The sequence below is a fragment of the Helianthus annuus genome, chromosome 10 (assembly GCF_002127325.2).
Source record: "Helianthus annuus cultivar XRQ/B chromosome 10, HanXRQr2.0-SUNRISE, whole genome shotgun sequence".
NCBI classification, from domain to species: Eukaryota; Viridiplantae; Streptophyta; class Magnoliopsida; order Asterales; family Asteraceae; genus Helianthus; species Helianthus annuus.
In genome coordinates this window covers 156,399,315-156,417,950 of record NC_035442.2, presented here as the reverse complement: position 1 = coordinate 156,417,950, position 18,636 = coordinate 156,399,315, and the positions used below count along the sequence as shown (strand labels likewise).

The 18,636-nt window shown below is 36.9% G+C and overlaps 3 protein-coding genes across 5 annotated transcripts; 1 reads left to right on the top strand and 2 right to left on the bottom strand.

The window, feature by feature from the left end:
* Positions 1-4,690: 4,690 nt before the first annotated feature.
* Positions 4,691-5,066, top strand: LOC110883066 (proline-rich protein 1-like). The gene has a single exon (XM_022130922.2). It carries the CDS (start codon positions 4,698-4,700, stop codon positions 5,064-5,066), a length of 369 nt encoding a protein of 122 aa, XP_021986614.2. The 5' UTR covers positions 4,691-4,697.
* A 2,731-nt stretch (positions 5,067-7,797) lies between these two features.
* LOC110886136 lies at positions 7,798-10,320 on the bottom strand. The gene has a single exon (XM_022133895.2). It carries the CDS (start codon positions 9,878-9,880, stop codon positions 7,991-7,993), a length of 1,890 nt encoding a protein of 629 aa, XP_021989587.1. The 5' UTR covers positions 9,881-10,320; the 3' UTR covers positions 7,798-7,990.
* A 2,186-nt stretch (positions 10,321-12,506) lies between these two features.
* LOC110886138 lies at positions 12,507-17,651 on the bottom strand. 3 transcript variants are annotated; one of them, XM_022133897.2, is made up of 13 exons: positions 17,533-17,651; positions 17,315-17,383; positions 17,113-17,241; positions 16,152-16,452; positions 15,947-16,065; positions 15,716-15,848; positions 14,205-14,281; positions 13,876-14,073; positions 13,599-13,788; positions 13,330-13,511; positions 13,134-13,240; positions 12,865-13,050; positions 12,507-12,726 (listed from the first exon to the last, which is right to left on the bottom strand). In XM_022133897.2, exons 1-12 carry the CDS (start codon positions 17,620-17,622, stop codon positions 12,906-12,908), a joined length of 1,740 nt encoding a protein of 579 aa, XP_021989589.1. In that variant the 5' UTR covers positions 17,623-17,651; the 3' UTR covers positions 12,507-12,726; positions 12,865-12,905. The 3 variants fall into 3 exon arrangements, with proteins under 3 accessions (XP_021989589.1, XP_021989590.1, XP_021989588.1); XM_022133898.2 differs by having other exon boundaries at positions 12,865-13,047; XM_022133896.2 differs by lacking the exon at positions 12,507-12,726 and having other exon boundaries at positions 12,731-13,050.
* Positions 17,652-18,636: the final 985 nt, after the last annotated feature.

The following is an 18,636-nucleotide window of genomic DNA, read 5'->3' as shown; positions in this document are numbered from 1 at the left end:
ATACTTGTGTCACATTATACCAGGGGGTCTGTGTTTAGTGTCAATGGTCGCGACTGAATTTTATCTAAATCTGCCTTTCCCTGCTGTCACTGAGGCCTTCAAAAACATGTATAGCAATACTTTCATAATTTTGCTTTCATTATAACAAACAATTAGTCTACTTGTATATAATGACTTTATTTATGTTAACAGTGTGGTGCCGCCTGTTACTTTCACAGTGGATGAACAAAGCAACGAGGACATGTGCGTTGTTAGTCTCCTTGACATCTATAATTATATTAAAGAAGGTCTTCCTAAGGTATCGTGTCTTTTTTTTAGTCTACAACCAGCAGCCTTTTGTTTGTCATGGCTAAAATTTTCAGTTATCTTATTAAAGGGAAAAATGTATAATGTCGAAGGCACAATAATTGGTGTTGATTTGAAGGAGGATTGGAAGTATGTACGGTGTACCATATGTCGTAAGAAGACGACTTTTTCTGATGCACGCTACCTTTGTTCGTCATGCAACAAATGTGTCGTCAACCCACGTCATGCGTAAGTTTCTATAAGATACTAAAACTAGGGATAAGCTCGGTACCAACCGGTACCGAAAATCCCCCAAAGTGGGTAGCGGTACTGATACCTAATGTACCCAGTACGGAACGGTTCGATACCCGTACGGTACCAATATTTGTTGGTAAAAAATCGGTAACTAGCCGTACCAAACCGTAACCTAACCGACACCAAAAAGTGTCATATGTTGGTATCGATTCGATACCGACAAAGTACCCGGTTTGGTAGATTCGGTACCGCTTCAGGTCGGTACCCGGAATCATTTGCTCATCCCTGATTAAAACACATATATTATATATTCTTATCGCTTTTGTTTATTCAATTATAAACTGGCTGTCCAATTATGGAACGAAGGAAAAGAGATTACATGTGTTCTCTTTGACGATGCTGCAAATCTTCTTCTCGGACTTACGGCTGAACAATTGATTATAAAGAGCTTATCAGAGGTATACTTTTATATATTATCATGTACAAATTACGTCATATATGTCCTCGGATCTTTATACCTAAATATGCCCATGTCTATATACTCATTCATGTTTGTTTTTTTTCCTTTTTTTCATGCTTATGTTTTCTTTTTTTGTTAATGTATAATGTTGTTTCTTGGTGTTTTTATAGGGTCCTGATGATCCGTGTTGGATACATGAATTTCTTATGGATACTTTATGTGCTCGGCATGTAATCTTTAGGATAAAAGTTGATGAATACAATTTGGCACCTACTTATAGTCCACGCTTCACCGTATCAAAATAGTTGGGTGACGAAATCAATAATCTTGCTACCACTACACCTCCTTCAACATGTACTTCTACATGTACTTCTGCTGATGTTCTTCATGATGAAACTATCGAGTATTTAGCTCGGATCAATGATGACGAATGGGACATGGTACACGAGTCATTATGGGGACCACGTATTTCGCCGACACAATCTAAAACGTCGACTTCATCGGTAATCATTTTCACGTGTAGACAAACTTGGTATATGTACTTTTTTCCTTACTCTTAATGCGTGTGTAACAACTTTAGGTGATTGTTGATATGGAACATGAGGTTGATTATGACATTTCTAAGTCTCCCCCAACAAACGATGCCAAAAATACACCAAACTTGTCAGATGCGGACCAAACAACGAATCAGCAAGAAGAAAATACGTCATCGGTAATTGTTTTTACATGTAAACCAGCTTTGTGTATATACTTTATATTCCTTACACTCACACTTGTATAACAACTTTAGGTGGTTGATAATGTAGAACGTGAGGTCGACACTGACATTTCTAAATGTCCCGTAGTAGATGATGCTAGATGCACACCAAATTCATCATATGTCCACAATGCAGCAAGTCAGCAAGAATCGGTAATTGTTTTTACATGTAAAGAAACTTTATATCTATACTTTGTATTCCTTACTCTCATACTTGTATAACAACTTTCAGGTGGTTGTTAATGTGAACCATGAGGTTGCCTCAATAGACGATATCAAAAATACACCAACTTTGACAAATGGCCACCATGCAAAAGCCGAAAAAGGCCATCTTTGAGGTTAAAGAGGACGATCCAAAAGCCGAAAAAATTGAGGCAGTAAACCATATTTGATTGTTACAACACTTTCCGCCAGTGTTGCCTACCGCTTACTTTTGCATTAAAATGACACCATTTCATGTTTTATCACTCTTATCACTTTTATTTTATATTGTTGTGTGGTTATACACTGTTCACCTTCGTTTTCCTTTTATAAATTAAAAATGGTGCTTTTTTATAATGTTGTTTAGACTTGTGTCCACTTAATGTGGGTGTTTGGGATTGCTTATTTTGAGCTCCTTTTAAGCTTTTGACTTCTTAAAAGTTAATAGCTCATTTTTGTTGTGTTTGGATAATGTGTTTTGAGAATGAGTTTTAGTGGTTTGAAAAGAAGAAAAGGAAAAGTTAGATGGTTGTAACTTTTTCAAATAGGAGATGGAAAAGAAGAAAAGGAGAAGCAAACCGAAACACTATCAATATACATTATCTTTGTTTGTTACGTTGTGAGCGTAACCCGTCCACCGGACGGGTATTAAACTAGTTAGCTGTAGATCCCATCAAAACTTCACAGTTAAGCGTGCTCATGTGAGAGTAATATCAGAATGGATGACCTCCTAGGAAGTCTCAACTCGGACAACAAAAAGCAAATTTTTGGGCTCATTGTAAGCAAAACGGACAATATTGTGCTACAAGAGGCCATATGTTACTATATGTTTGTTTGTAGATTTCATCCTACACTTTTATGATTTTCACTTTTTCTTATTCATGTAAAATGGTTTTGCGTGTAAGTGTACAAAGGATCCAGAATGCGATCATATATCAAACCATTAGACGGACCATTGTAATTAGTTTAGACACACCATTGTAACAAATTTAGAGGCACCGTTGCAAACAATAGAGACTTCTTAAACAAGACATAATAAGCAAAAGTAAGTCAACGATATCCATTGACTTAGTAATTTGTAGCAAAGTGTTATCACTTATCTAATGATTCGAAAATAAGCTGTAACAAAACTCGAAAGGTGTAAATTACTATTTCAATAATTTGCTTTCAGTCCATTGCTTTGTAGCCTAGTGGCATCTTGTTGGTGGGATAAGGCTTTAGGATCAATAGGAGAAATATTTTGTTTAGCTTTTAAAATTTCTAAAACGATTGAGCACATGTAAATGTCAGGTACATTGTCATCACTTATATGCTCGTAAAGTTTAATGGTTCAGGAGAAATATTTTGATACTAAAGTATATTTATATTTGTAATCGATTATATATTATTAGTGTTTCTTTAATTTGTATTTATATTTAAATGTTGTTATAAGTAAATATTATTTTTTTTAATTATAACTATTAATATACATATGACAAAAGTATTGTTTTTTTATTAATATCATTATTAGCAGTGTTACTTGTATTTTTTTATGTTCTAATTATAATTGCTACCATTAATATCTTTTTATTATAATTATTATTTGTATAGATATAAATAATAATTATCTATAATTAGGTAGAAGAGATTAAACTAAATAATATTTTGTAGGAGATTATCTATAATTAATTAGAAGATATTAAACTAAATGATAATTATCCATTGAGTACATGACCTAATATGATGACAAGTGTCCCAAACATGGTTTCTTTTATTATATAGTTAGATTAGATTAGATTAGATATTGTACCAATAAATATTGTATAATTAAAAAGGTTACATAGTATATTTAAATATTATATCGGGTAAATTACAATTTTCATCATTTATGTTTATATCAATATTCAGCCAATGTCCTTTACCTTTTAAATTTTAAATTTTAAATTGACAATGATATTTTTTACGTTTTAAAAACCTTGAAATGATAGTTAGTGCAAGGTTTTTTAAAACGTAAAGAATGATCGTCGTCAATTATCACACAAATTTGATACACCGGAAGTGTTTCACAAGTATATGTGGACTCTCCTCCGGAAACCCTATCATTTAGGTTTGAGTTCTCATAGATATTCATAGTTTCGCCTTATTCTATATTGTGAGAAAAAGATAATAACTTCATCCATATGTATTTGCTAATTCAAATTTATCACTTTTTAACCATGATTAACTAATTGTTGTCTAGAAAAGAATTAAAAAAATCTTTTGCACGAAACACGTAGCCTATTATTATTGAGTTAAACCCATCTGTTAGAAGCCATCGTGCTAGCATGTAACTATCCACCATATCCCTCCCATCATTAGTTAACATACAAAAAAACCCAAGAAAATAATTTAACACATCACATTTTCCTACTATAAAACGACCCCTCACAACCACCAAATATACATATACTCAAGTTTGAGCCTATTCCTTCAAAGAGATAGACAATCAAGACCATGAAGGCCACCACCACCGCATTCTCCGCCATCGTTCTTCTATTTTCAGTGGTAACGTCAGTCATTTCTGCAGGTACTTATGAAGTCACTCCAGCAACAAAGCCTAGGATCCCATACAAGCCGTATGATAACGAAATCACCAAACCAATCGCAATTCAAGGACTCATATATTGTAAATCCGGCTCTAAACTCATTCCAATCAAAGGTATGATCATTGTTTCTTGTTATTCTTAATTTTGTTAAAAAAACATTATCATGTTATATTGCATGCATGCAGGAGCCACGGCTAGAGTAACTTGTTTGGCAAGAAACCACCTTGGGCTTGAACTAGCACCATTCTCGGTCTCAAGTTGCCCGTCGGATGACAAAGGTTACTTTCTAGCGAAACTATCTCCTCAAGTGACAAAATTTTATAAGAAAGTTGAATGGGAGTTGAAAGAGTGCAAGGCCTACCTAGAGAAATCACCATTGAAGGAATGCAAGGTTCCACTAGATATCAATGGAGGAATTAAAGGTGTTCATATTGTTTCTTCTTCCACTCATCGACTCCTTAAAAACGCGAATCTGTATTCGCTCAAACCCTTTTTCTACACTAGTGATGAACCCAAACCAGTCTCCAACAACAAAGGATATTAACGATTCTGATCGTTTAAAAGATTAAGATTCATATATGGAGAATTATTGGTCTACTCTAAACTTCCCTTGTAAGACTTAAGTGTGTCTTCTTCTTTTCCACCTTTTTGTTCTTAAGAGTAACATGATGATGTGTTATCACTTTACTTGTAAATCTATATCATTCCTTAAGCACATTGAATTCCATAAGTTAATTTATGATTCCCTTCGTAAAGCTCTATATATTACTTTAAACAAGAATCAATACACAAGTCTCTTCTCTTTGTTCTTTTAGGATTAGAGGTAATGTTTGCTCTTTCTTGACTTTCTAGAACTGTATCTACGGGTGGGACATTACTTGGTATATGTAACACCTAAACAAATCTCACATTGGCCGTGGACTAAGGAGATGATGGATTCATAAGTCATGCCCAACCACAAAAATTATCTAACATATTTTTGGCGCATTAGCTGTAGATCACATCAAAACTCCATAGTTAAGCGTGCTCAGATGAGAGTAATACCAGGATGGATGACCTCCTAGGAAGTCTCAACTCGGACAACAAAAAACAAATTTTTGGGCTCATGGTAAACAAAACGGACAATATTGTGCTACAAGAGGCCATATGCTACTATATGTTTGTTTGTAGATTTCATGCTACACTTTTTATGATTTTCACTTTTTCCTATTCATGTAAGATGGTTTAGCGTGCGAAGTGTACAAAGGATCCAGAATGCGATCATATATCAAACCATGGTAAGTTAGACAGACCATTGTAATTAGTTTAGACACACCATTGTAACAAGTTTAGAGGCACCTTTGCAAACAAAGACTTCTTAAACAAGACATAACAAGCAAAAGTAAGTCAACGATATCCATTGACTTAGTAATTTGTAGCAAAGTGTTATCACTTATCTAATGATTCGAAAAATAAGCTGTAACAAAACTCGAAAGGTGTAAATTACTGTTTCAATAATTTGCTTGCAGTCCATGGCTTTGTAGCCTAGTGACATCTTAGTATTGGGATAAGGGCCAATGAGCTAGTAGTGGAGTGGTAAGGGAGAGACCTTGTGTTTCAAGTGACCCAAGTTCAATTCCTGCCCCTTGCATTTAGTTTCTGCGGCACCTGGTGATGATGGGAGACTAGGCGAGTAGGCGGCGATCGCTAGTTCGATCCTTGAACTGAGCGGGTTTTACCTCACCGCACTGTCGTGCCTTCGGGCGAGTGTTCACGGGCTTTGGCCCTAGGTGAGGGTTTTCCCCGGTTCGGAAGGCGAGTGTATCCCGATGTGGTGAATTTCGCCAGTAGCCCATTTGGAGGATTCGTTGGCCGTTCAAAAAAAAAGTATTGGGATAAGGATTTAGGACCAATCGGTCCTGGGTTCGATTCCCACAAGGAGGTTTTTCCCATATTTATTGGGTTTCCTCTTGAATTGGTGTATAGGCATTATGCCTAGTGAAGATGGATATGATCGGGTGGTTCCGTTGGTGGCACGATGATACTCCAGTGGTCCGTCACGTCAATGATCCAAATTTGCCGTTCAAAAAATTAATAATAATAATAATTTGTTTGCACAAGGAAACCTCAGGCCTTTCAATTCCTTGAAATAATCTGGCATTCCAAATAAAAATACACAGCAGCACCAAACCAACCCTTGAATAATGATGCTGCTAGTGGAGTTATTAGCTGTGTTTTGCTAGATAAAATCAATAATTAGCTGCCAAGATTAGCATGACCTTTTAACTCTCCCAAATTTCCTTTGGTAGTCACATTCAGAAAATAGTCTGAACTTGAATGCCAACCGCAATACGAATGAGTGTTGTGGGATACACTGACTGAACCAAACATACTTCTGCCATGCAACAGGCTCTTGTATATTACAAAGATCAGAATAAACTGCTTGAACAGAAAATTCAGACATCAACCCTCCATTACACTTCCATAAAAGAACATATTTATTCATAGGATCAAGCATAATATCCAAGAAAACTTTCTACTCCAATCTTCAGGAAAAGCCCATTTTTTTATCTTGAATATTATCTGTGACGAAATAATCAATATCAAAATCGGCAGCCTAGATTTCTGTTTGGAAATACGCTTAAAGGAGTTTTAGGATGCCAATGATCAAACCACGCATAATACTTCTGCCAAGCCAATCTTGTCGGTACGGTGAGGATAAGATCATTTCTCTACACTGCAAATGTTTTCTCCTACCTCCTGCCTTTGAAACCGGCTTGCATTGATATCAGGTATATGGTCAATCCTGTTTTTGACCTGCCTTCCTTCTATAATGTTGTGGAAGTACTGGTAAAATTTATTTAGTACGAGCTCATATTGGCTTGAACTCAACTGGAAAATTATACGAGCCAGCTTGGCTTGGCACGATTTGAAAATTATACGAGTTGATTTCAAGCAATCTTCAAAACAGCTATTTAAATAGTAGCCCTAGTTCAAAGCTTGAACCAATACATATAATTATATATACTGTAAAAACAATTTTCGATAAAGCGTTAACAAATTATAGTCATTTCTATAAATTACAACAAAATGTGTTTAGAAGTTAAAACCTCTTTCAGATCAGTATAATAATAACAATAACATCACTTGTAAACTTTCTGCTATATACATTTTTTGTCACAAATCAAAATGCCATTCATATTCATATTCTTATATATTTGAAAATAGGATATGATGCAAGAAACAAACATTCATTCATTGTTCACATAGTATACGATGCAAGAAACAAACATAAGTACATAACAAACACCTATTGCAAATCAAACATCTAAGAGCACAGAATAACAACCTTTGCCATTACAAACCAATAATCCCGAGTAACAAGCTACAGTAAAAGGTAAAGAATACTAAAAACACTTCAAATCACATAACTCTCCAACCAAACAGAAAAAAACATGAACGACACGCAGTAAACACAAACAGGATTTATCAGTTACATGTATAAACTCCACTTTCATACCTATGCGGAACCTCGTAAAAGTCCGTTTTACCCTCGGAAACAGGATGCAGCGAAATCCCCGACAAAGATTTTGTTCCTTGATAAGAAAACTTTACAAAACCGACAACCTCAAGTTCATCACCACCGTCGTCTTCACTCGTATCAACAGGCATCCGTGCTCTTAACCTAACAGGGTTTCCCTTTAACGGAATTTCGTCAACGTGCCATTGTAGTTCTCTCTCCGACCTGTTTAGTACAGCTTTCGGTGACACTTTTAACAGTCTCGGGTCAACTGGAAGCTTAAGAGTGAACGTAACATCGGTCAACGGAGCTGGCAAGTCAGGGTTCGACACGTACTGGATCATTACTGATAGTAAAGTGCCACTATGTCGTTTGACTAGTCTAACCCTCAACGGCAGAGGAGTTGCACGAGGTAAGAAACTGTACTTCATGATAGGTATCGGTTGATCGGATGGTGCGGTTTTCACATGAAACATTTGGTCTCCGAGACTGCTTACACTGGAATTATGCATAACAAATCTTTTGACACCGTTTGTGTTTTGAACCTTGAAAGAGAATTCGGTTTCTGTGTCGTTAGAGGGTTTCGGAGGTAAAGTTTTCAAGTAGACAGTGCCCATTAACCCGACACGAGCAAGTAAAGATTCCCGGAATTCTGCATTGATAACTTCGGAAATATACATCTCAGGTCCTTTCATCTCAGGCTTTTTTGTTACGAGGTCTTCAAGAGGAGTGCCGGGCCCCGCTGCCGGTTTAACGGCTGGGGCGTCACTGGTTTCTAATAACTCAAGCCCGCCAAGACCTTCACGTTTTGCTACTTGCTTCGGATCAACAAACTCTGATGCATCTAAACCGCCACCCCATGCTTGATTTAACCCTTCGAAATCTTCAGGTAAAGTCGAACCGTCTTTACTAAACTCTATGCCACCGTAATCCCCTTCAAACCCTTCAACACCGATATGAGTCGACTCAGTGGCTGCAGCCGGTGGTAACGTAGTAACCTCGAGACCCGACAGAACAATCGATAAATCAGAAGCTTGCTCTTTATCTTTCTTGAACCCACCGACAAGATCAACAGGCTTATCAAGATTATCACTAGCAGCAAATGGGTCCTTCTCTGCCTGATCATCTTCCTGTTTTGACTCATCCTGCAGTTCAACAGCTGGACCCTGTTCCGTCGGAGCAAGAACAGCCGCCACCTCATCACCAGCCTCCAACGCCTCAACAGGCAGCTCAAAATTCGCACTCGAAAACGCCGCCTCACCCGACTCATGCTCCGCAGACTGAAAATCCACATTCCCCCAATTCTCCGCTCCCCTAATCTTACTCTCCGTACTCGTCGCCGAATGAACCATTTTCGCGATACTATCTCCATGCAACGACCCAAGCATCGCAGCCAGTCTGATACTACTAACTCCCCGTAAAACAATATCCAACGCCATGTAAATCTCCGCGTACTTCCTTCCGAGCTTCTCCGGCGTAACATCCACACCACGACACGCGGTAACCACAACACTCACCGCCTGGTTAACAATACTAATACACTCAAACACATTGTTCATACTATCATCATCAACGGTCGTAATCCCCAACACGTATATCGAATTCACTAGCCTGTAAACAACGCGGTACCGGCTCTCAACACCGACGATAACCTGGCCGCTGGAAGCAGCTAACGGATCGTCACCTAAAGACGTGTCGCCGTCTTCGGCATTCTGGTTCTTTCCGGTGGCGAAAGCGAGGCGAGTCTGGCGGAAAGCGGAGAGGGCGACGAGGGCGCGTGCAGGGGGGAACCACTCGCGCGTTTGGAGGAGGATATCGGATCCGTTTGTAGGTTGGAGAGATAAAGCTAAACAGGACATGTTTGTGTAGTATCCCTAACCCTAACCCTAGGTTTGTTTGGTTTGGATCTAGGGTTTGTTTTGACGGATGGATCTAAGATCTGATTGGATTGGATCGGTTATATCTATGGAATTGATCAGGTGAATTGTGATTTTGTGTGATAATCAAAGTTCGGATCGCAATTGAGTGGAGGTTTTCTAATGAAATGAATGTGAAATTGGAATTTTGTATGATATTGCGGAAATTAAGATGTAGAAACAACTTACTGTTATGGCATCTGGAGTAGTGTGTGTGTGTGTGTATCTTCGAGAACGATTGAGGTTTTGAGGTTGATCGTTGAATGATTGTTGCAGAATATTGAGGGAGAAGATGACAGATGCGGAGGTTAACAACCGGAACCGATTGAAAAGAATTATTTCGGTAGGGGCTGAGACTTTTGAGCTATGTATGCTTCTCTTGTTAGGCCAAAAAAAAAAAATTAGTAGTTTAAATGGCACAGTTAACTAAGGGTGTAAGGGGCACTCCCCTAAGAGGGGAGTCCTCTCTCTTACGCATAACCAATCCTCGTGTGCCACGTTAACTCCTCTCTTAAACTCCCCTAACACCCTAAATTGATGGTGGCACTCCCCTCTTAGGTGACTTGGTTTTTTATTAAAAAAAAAAAGGAAATTTCTCATTGGTCCAACCCTTCCTTCTCTCCTCCCTCTCTCCTCCCTCTCTTCGGTGAACTCCCACCGATTTTGGTCCATCTCTCTACCTCACCGAGATGTTGGCGCCACCTCCCCTAATCGGTACCGGGGTCACCGCAAGGGGTCACCGCAGGTGCCCCGAGTACCCTAATAAGTGCATAACGTCATGTTATCTTAGTGTCGCATAGGTTATGGGTTTTTAACGAACTTCCTTTTTAGCAAGCGTGTTACATTTAATCAAAAATTAAATACAAAAAGAAAGTATGATCGGTTGATTGAGGGTGGATGTCATCTCCTTACCCTCTCATGTTCGTTAATGGGATGATGCTCTTTTATTTGGCGCCCAGCTTTCAAGATGACATTTTGGTTTTTGGCGCCAGGGTTTGGTGAGGTGGCATGGGACGCCACCCCCAATAATGTATAGTCTAATATGTTTATTCGTTTTTATAACTAGATGTTAAAAAAGTTAAACAATTACCTATACCCACTTATATGAAATAGTCACCTATGCCCACTTATAAGACAAAGAAACAAAGCCGTGCGAGACTAATATCAATTAAATAATACCAGAACTAATATTGTTGTTCGTTTTTATGGTTTTTAACTTCTTTGTTTTTGCACTTCCGGTATGGTATTTGGTTTGTATCTTTATTCATGTTGCTAGGGGTGAGCAAATTTAGGTCCGGACCTAAAAGAACCGATAACCGAACCGATAATGTACCTAACCCGACCCGAACCTAGGCATGTCGGTTACTTAGTCGGTTCTGATATTCAGGTTGTAATCGGGTCGGGTCGGTTCCAGGCAGGTTTCACTTGAAAACCCGAACTTGGAATGGGAACCGATTTTATAAAATAACCAAAGCATATTATTCATTGGGCTTAGGCCCAATACCAAATGAATCAATGAACCATATGCAGAACGTAAGTTTATATACCTAATCTTATAACAACTTATAGAAACTTATGCATAAGAGTATTAGACGATCTTTGATTCATTCATCAAGCTAGGGTTGTTCGTTGACGAGGTAAGCAATACATATCATTAAGTTTCTTATTTTCTAGAAGTTATCATGTTTTGTAAAAATTTAATTCCATGAACAGTGGCGGACCCAGGATTTTATTTCAATGGGGTCCATTTTCAGGTCGGGCCGAGTTAAAGTGAGGTTTGAACTAGACTTTAAAAAAAATAAGAAAAATGAGCTTATCAAGGATTGAACCCATGACCTCTTGGTGGAAAAGAGGGAGATTTACCGCTACACCAGCTTTCTTTTCATTTCTATGGTGTCCACCTAATTGTATTTATGAGGTCCATATACAATTTAATATACCAAATCTACTATTTTTTTTTAAAAAGATTGGGGTCCGGGGACCCCGGTGGCACCAATGTGGGTCCGCCGCTGTCCATGAAGGCCTTGAGGGAATGATCAGTGAATGCAGACTTCATGTTGTCAGGCTAAAATATACAATTACATAACATAATGGTCGGGTCGGTTCTTTACCCGAATACCGATATACCTGACTCACAATAGAACCGGAACCGATTTTATATTATAGGGTATCATATCGGGTATTGATTTAATGGCTTATCGGGTATCGGGTCGGGTCAGTTATTCTTCGGGTCGGGTCGGGTAGTTGATTTTGCTCACCCCTACATGTTGCCCACTTATAAGACAAAGAAACAAAGCCATACCAGACTGAAATCGGAACTAATACTGTTGTTCATTTTTATGGTTTTTAATTTTGGTGTTTTTGCACTTCTAGTACGGTATTTGGTTTGTATTTTTGCTCATTTTCAGTTTTAGTATTTTCCGCATCCGTATATTTTTTAAATTTACAAAAGATAAAAATAATGTAAACTTCTGTAAGTTTATAAAAAAGAAAACACTTATTTGACCTGTAAAAGAAAAATATAACCAAAATTGACTGATTTGTGTGTAACTTGATTGAGATTACCATCTATAAATACTTGATTGAGATTACCATCTATAAATACTTGTAACAACAGCAGGATATTGCAAAACTTACTGCCGGCCAACGTTTCATACAAGCAATTATTACAATTTCTTTTCAACAATGTAACCTATATCGTTGCCAAATAGCCGCTTGCATCAAAATAAATTCAATAAAAGATGATTCTACAGAGCTTTACATTTGAATGACAGATGCGCATTTGAAAACTGCAAAGACCATAATGGTAATGCAAAAATAAGCATTAAGAGATACATTAAACAAAACAACATAATAACTTTAAGCTAGTCCTACTGATATCAAATAATACAAGGGTTGACTATTACTGACGGACAAGTTAAGCATACCTCTAGTCAACAGTGAACGCCCTAAGAGGTTAAATCGTAAACTAGCCACTACTGGTACACTTCTGCAAATCAATTTCCACCAACTGTCTACCAGTATAACACGAATTCACAATAGATGAAATAATCCGTCTTTGAAAGTCTTTATAATCCAATGCTAGCTTGACATCCCAATCACAGTTTTCCCTGCTAAAGTAGAATAAGAAGATTACTAAAGTTAATAGCATACAAGGCCCAAAAGGCCCATTAAGGTTTCAAGCCCATTAAAGTACCTGACTAGCGGTTCTGTCTCACTCTCACCCAAGTTTTGCATCATGGCATCAAACGTAGATTGAAGGTCTTCAAGAATTTCTAGTTCGATTTCCAACTTTTCTTGTGTCTACATATGCAAATAACTTCAAAGTTACTAAATAGCAAATCGATTTGACAAAATAGTTTGACAAAATAAAGTAATGAAAGAGTTATTACGGTGATACTTGATTGTGAAAACAAACCACGAGCTTCACGAAGATGTTCTAACAAAGGAGTTGGCAACCCGTAATGGAAGATTCCGTGGTTATTTGAAAGCCACGTGGCCCGAACCATATGAGTAGACCAATTAGACATGTGGCGTGTGTCGTCTGTATTATCGACTTCGGAAAGATCAAAATCTGCAATAGAACGAGAATCAAGATACAACAAAATAAGTGAAATAACCAATTGTGGAATTTTAGAATGTAAAAGAAACTAGAAAATACCGAGTGGAATGACATCATAGGGATTGTCTCCTTTCGGTAAAAACCCATAAAAAGTAATTAAATGCGAACTTGACAGATTCCCGTAAGTAAGATAACACTGTTCTCCTGCCTTGCATTGTCTTACAAGAGGAAATTTTAAAGAATTTGTAGTACTGTCCACCCTCCCGTAATGCATTACGTGCGGGGATATCTGCAAAGATTATTTTAATGTTATAAAATATTTATATAGTTTTACAGCAAGATATACATAAGAAAGAGAGATTAACATTTAACAAACCGAATGATTGAGGAATCCTGCAATGGGAACTAAGCATATTTTTAGTTTCCCGTCACTATACATTATTTTCATGCTATTTGAGTACCACAGCTCACAAGCCCATAAGAATTCCTCCCATGTGTATAACTCCGGCGGAAATATATCGGGATAATTTTTGCATAGCGATGGAATTAAATCATCGTATTGTGACCGCAGGTGCTGCAAATATAAAATAAACAAATAAAATCAAGATAATGAGCCCATTTTTTAGTCCATTTAAAATAAAAATGCCAGATTTAAAAACAATTACAGATCCAAATAATATTCTTAAAAAAGTTAAAAACCATTACCTCCTTTGCTTGAACTATCTCTTCTAGCAACAATGTTCCTTCTAACGTCATGATTGCTTCGATTCCAAAGTTTAGCCCTATTATAAAAAGCAAGGAAATATTAATAACTAGTAGTTTGACCCGTCGCGCGCTGCGGTGGCGTCGAAACTGAAAGCAACTCGAACTTATACCGTCATATATTTGACCTGACTCGTTTTCAAACAAAATTTACGTCAAAACATAGACCAACTGAAAACGCACATGAAAATAAGCACGAAAATATATTATATTTGACCTGACTCATTACCGAGAAATTTTACGTCGAAACGTAAACCAACTTGGATTCATAACGACGACAACAACCATACCCGATAAATCCCACAAATAGCAAATCCCAACTTGGATTCATAACAAAACGTACTTAAAAAATAAGCACGCAAGAAAATAGTGTTGTGTTACGTTAAGGAATGGTACCACGCATTGCACCGGTGACGAAACGTAAAGTAACTCGAATTTATACCGCCTAGTGAAGACGTATTATATTTCTGAACAAAACGTAGACCGACCAAAAACATACATAAAAAAAAGCACGAAAGCGTATTATATTTGACACACCTAACATAAAAATAAGCACGTAAAACTCGAGGGGGTCAAGAAACATTTTACAAGGTTTTTAGAAAGCTGAGGGGGTGTAAGTGGCAATGCGAAAAGTTAGAGGGTTGAATACACAAAAAAAACACGTGTTGCCGTGTTGGATGGCATGGTTGTAAATTTGATAAAGAAAAATAACAAAAAATAGAGGTTGTGTCTTAGGAACTATTCCTAAGGCACCCTCTTTTGTTATATATATAGGGTAAAGTTCTTGTACAAATAATCTTAACATACTAAACATACAAATTGAAGGAAAACTCAAAAAGACAAGGTGGCATTTTTGTAATTATCAATAACTATCAAAGTTACTCTACAAATATACCTAAAAAAACCTAACCACTCCCCCCACCCCCAAAAAAAACCTAAACCCCCCACCCCCCCCCCACCCCCCAAAAACCTTAAAAAAAACCTAACCCCCCCCCCCAACCCCAAAAACCTAAAAAAAACCGAACCCCCCCCCCCCCCACCCAAGCTAAAATGCTAAAAACTAAACCACAAAAACCTAAAAAAATCTAAAAAAATAAAAAAAACACACAAATTATTTTATTTTATTTTTTAACATTTTTTATTAAAAAATCGCTACTTTTAGTAGCAGCAAAAAAAAAAATTTTTTTTTTTTTTCTAACGAAATGTAGCGATTTTTTTAATAAAAAATGTTAAAAAAAAAAATTTGTGTTTTTTTAGATATTTTTGGTTGTAACTTTGATAGTTGGTGGTAATTACAAAAATGCCACCTTGTCTTTTTGGGTTTTCCTTCAATTTGTATGTTTAGTATGTTAAGATTATTTGTATTTGATCTTTTGCCTACATATATATTAAGAACAAAAAAAATAAAATAAGATGTATAGAAAATACACCGAATTCATTATTTAAAAAACTACCTGTATTAAATGTTTCTGGCAAAGAATCAAAGTAGGTCTTAAATCTCGAGTTGATATCATGTTTTTCCTTCATACTCCACAACAATAACATTGTCTCAGAGGAAATGCCCTCTATTTTTTCCAATATCGGAAACTGCAAGAAACACATATGCTTAATATATTAATGTAACAGGAATTAGGAATATAATGTAAATTACAAATATCTTGAATACCGATATAACGTTAACGTACCATACTTGTTTTACGTACAACATCCTCTGAAATGATAACGGACACAGGGATCTCCAACGCAATATCTCCGACTTCAAGATCTTCACTTGCTATAGCTCCTCTTCCGGCTCCTTCAATATCTGTATTGACGTGAAATAAAATTCACTTACAATAAATATAAAAATCATTTTGTAACATTTTTTTTGTAACAGTATACTGAACTTACTGGCTATATTAAGTCTAGACTTAATGCCGTTACTTTCGCCCCATTGTAATAAATGTTTCTCCTTGTCCAAGTTCTGGCTGGCGAGAAGTTTAACGTCTTCTTTGATATTATCACCGAATTTGTGGATCAGATCTAGAGTTGCGGTTCTAAGATCTTGGAAGACTTTTGGTTGATATTGTTGATCGTTTGACTTTGACTTGTTGACAAGTGAGAGGATTGAATAAAGAGACTCTAGTTCATTCCTTTGACTGCAAAATCCAACCGGATGAGCAGCATCTATCCATCCAAAGTAAAGATCGACCTAACGATTGATAAACAATCATGAGGTAAAATGTACGGATCAATTATCGTTATCAGCTATAGAGCTAGCAAAATGTGCCGTGTTCTGTTAAATGTTTAGCACGACTAGTTAACCCGAACACGACACATTTGAATAAACGTGTCATTTTCTTAAACACTGACATGGGCATGTTTAATTATCGAGTGACGAGTGTTTAACATGATTAAAGGTAACTTGTTCAATAACACGAACGGCATGACACGACAGGTTTAACACGATTTAATATAAGCAGCTGCAGTTCAATAAAACGAATGACATGACAAGTTTAACAGGAATTAAAAATAATAAAACACAAATAACACGATAAAAATATTAATGTTACCGGTAATTAGAATACATATTCAGTTATAACATACTTAAATATTTATAAAACTAAACCATTCTGATAAAAACAGATCATAAACGTGTCGTGTCGACCTATTAACATACTTAACAAGATAAGTTATAAAGCAGATTGAACATTTGAACCCGTTCCAACACGTTTCAAATCGTGTCGCCGTGTTGACCCGTTTATGACCCGAACCCGTGTAACTTCGTATTGAGTCATGTCATGTTAGTGGACCGTGCCCTAAATTGCCGGCCCTAATCATCCACCAAAACAAACTCAATGGTTCACTTTACCTCATCAGAGTGTATGATTCTTGCTCTCTGAATCATCTCTTCGAAAACTGAATTCAACATCTCAACACTACAGTTACTCTTGATCATAACTTTTCCATTGGGATCAAAGCCCTTAACTTCCAACAATTTCTACAAATAAACACAATAAATTAAATATAACCATTTTGTAAAACTTAAATCAACATTTTGCATAAACCCTAACCTTTTTCTTCTCAAAAAGAGTATCTTTTTCAGAGAGTTCCATAACTAATTCATACTCATCATGTTGTTGCTGCATTGAATATACATACACAATTATAATCACTTAATCATAACCCTAACTGAATAAACTCAAGTAACTAACTGTAAACAGAACATCAAATTTCCAAAATTTTGATATGTATGAAAGGATGATTAAGAGAGATAGACTAGGGTTCGTACCTGATTAGTGTCCATTCTTACTCTGATTAATTGAATTTCGAGCGGTAAAGTGTGTGAGTAGAGACGAAGAACTGCACTGCTTGCTAACATTTTAGGGCTTTTGAATTGGCCCAATTTCAGAAAAGTCCTCTTTCTTGTTTTTTTTTCCGAAAGCCCACCAAAAGCCCGATACCGGATGCCCGGGTATGGCAAAAAGTCACCTACGCCCGCAAATGTAGATGGTGCTGGTTACCACGCCCGCCACTTGACGGCCCACTATGGTAAAATCTTTGGCTTGGCCTAGAGCAATTTTGCTTCAGACGAGACTCGAACCTGTGACCTCCACTTTGGAAGGTCATGGGGTTGTCAATGCAGCTGAAGGTCATTAGTGGTGGTGTGGGTTAACACCCCCTTCCATCTCAGCACTTTAAAGCCCTCAACACCGCCCCATTTGTTTGCTTTAATCACAAAATGAACTCATTTGTTTACAACGTATAACTATAGAAATCTTAGTAGTATGGTTTTCCTGGGTTATTAAGCATGGTTAGATACCCATTACTTACTACATTTAGCGTATCAATTTTATGTAGACTACGCTATGTAGATAATCTATCCCTCGATTCGGGTAAGGTAGATGCTTTGGTAAATTTAACCTTGGTTTTCTAGTGTATAAACTTGTCATGTTCATTATTGTATATCGATCAATAGTGACACGTGAGTGGACATAATGTCCATTAATCATGCTAACAACTTTTTTTGAACGGCTTAAATTATATCAAATCCGTCTTCAACGGGGCTCAAACCCTTTACTTCAATTTACCAGTTGGACCCAATCCCCCACCCAAAATCATGTTATTAAGACCCACCAGTACCCTGCTAGTCAACGAGATTGGGTAATCCATAGCGTGTGTTGAATGGGTGACCATCTAAAGGTTATGGTAGTAAAAGTGGAACCAAGATTCTTAATGTGAATATCTTCGTAAATAATAAATAAGCAAGTATAAGATAAAAAAAGGGATGGGTCAAATTGTGTAGAGAAACCATTCCATAAAATTGTTATAAAACAAATTGCAATGTAGAAAGAAAATGATTACGGTGTTGGTTACAATTTGAACTAAAATAAAT

Coding starts and splice junctions, on each gene's coding strand:
- LOC110886136 (XM_022133895.2), bottom strand. CDS start 9,880: ATGTCCTGTTTAGCTTTATCTCTCCAACCTACAAACGGATCCGATATC.
- LOC110883066 (XM_022130922.2), top strand. CDS start 4,698: ATGCATGCAGGAGCCACGGCTAGAGTAACTTGTTTGGCAAGAAACCAC.
- LOC110886138 (XM_022133897.2), bottom strand. CDS start 17,622: ATGTTAGCAAGCAGTGCAGTTCTTCGTCTCTACTCACACACTTTACCG. Junction 13,512..13,598: donor CTATGATGTCATTCCACTCG/GTATTTTCTAGT, acceptor GTTCTATTGCAG/ATTTTGATCTTTCCGAAGTC. Junction 13,241..13,329: donor TTTCACAATCAAGTATCACC/GTAATAACTCTT, acceptor TTGCATATGTAG/ACACAAGAAAAGTTGGAAAT.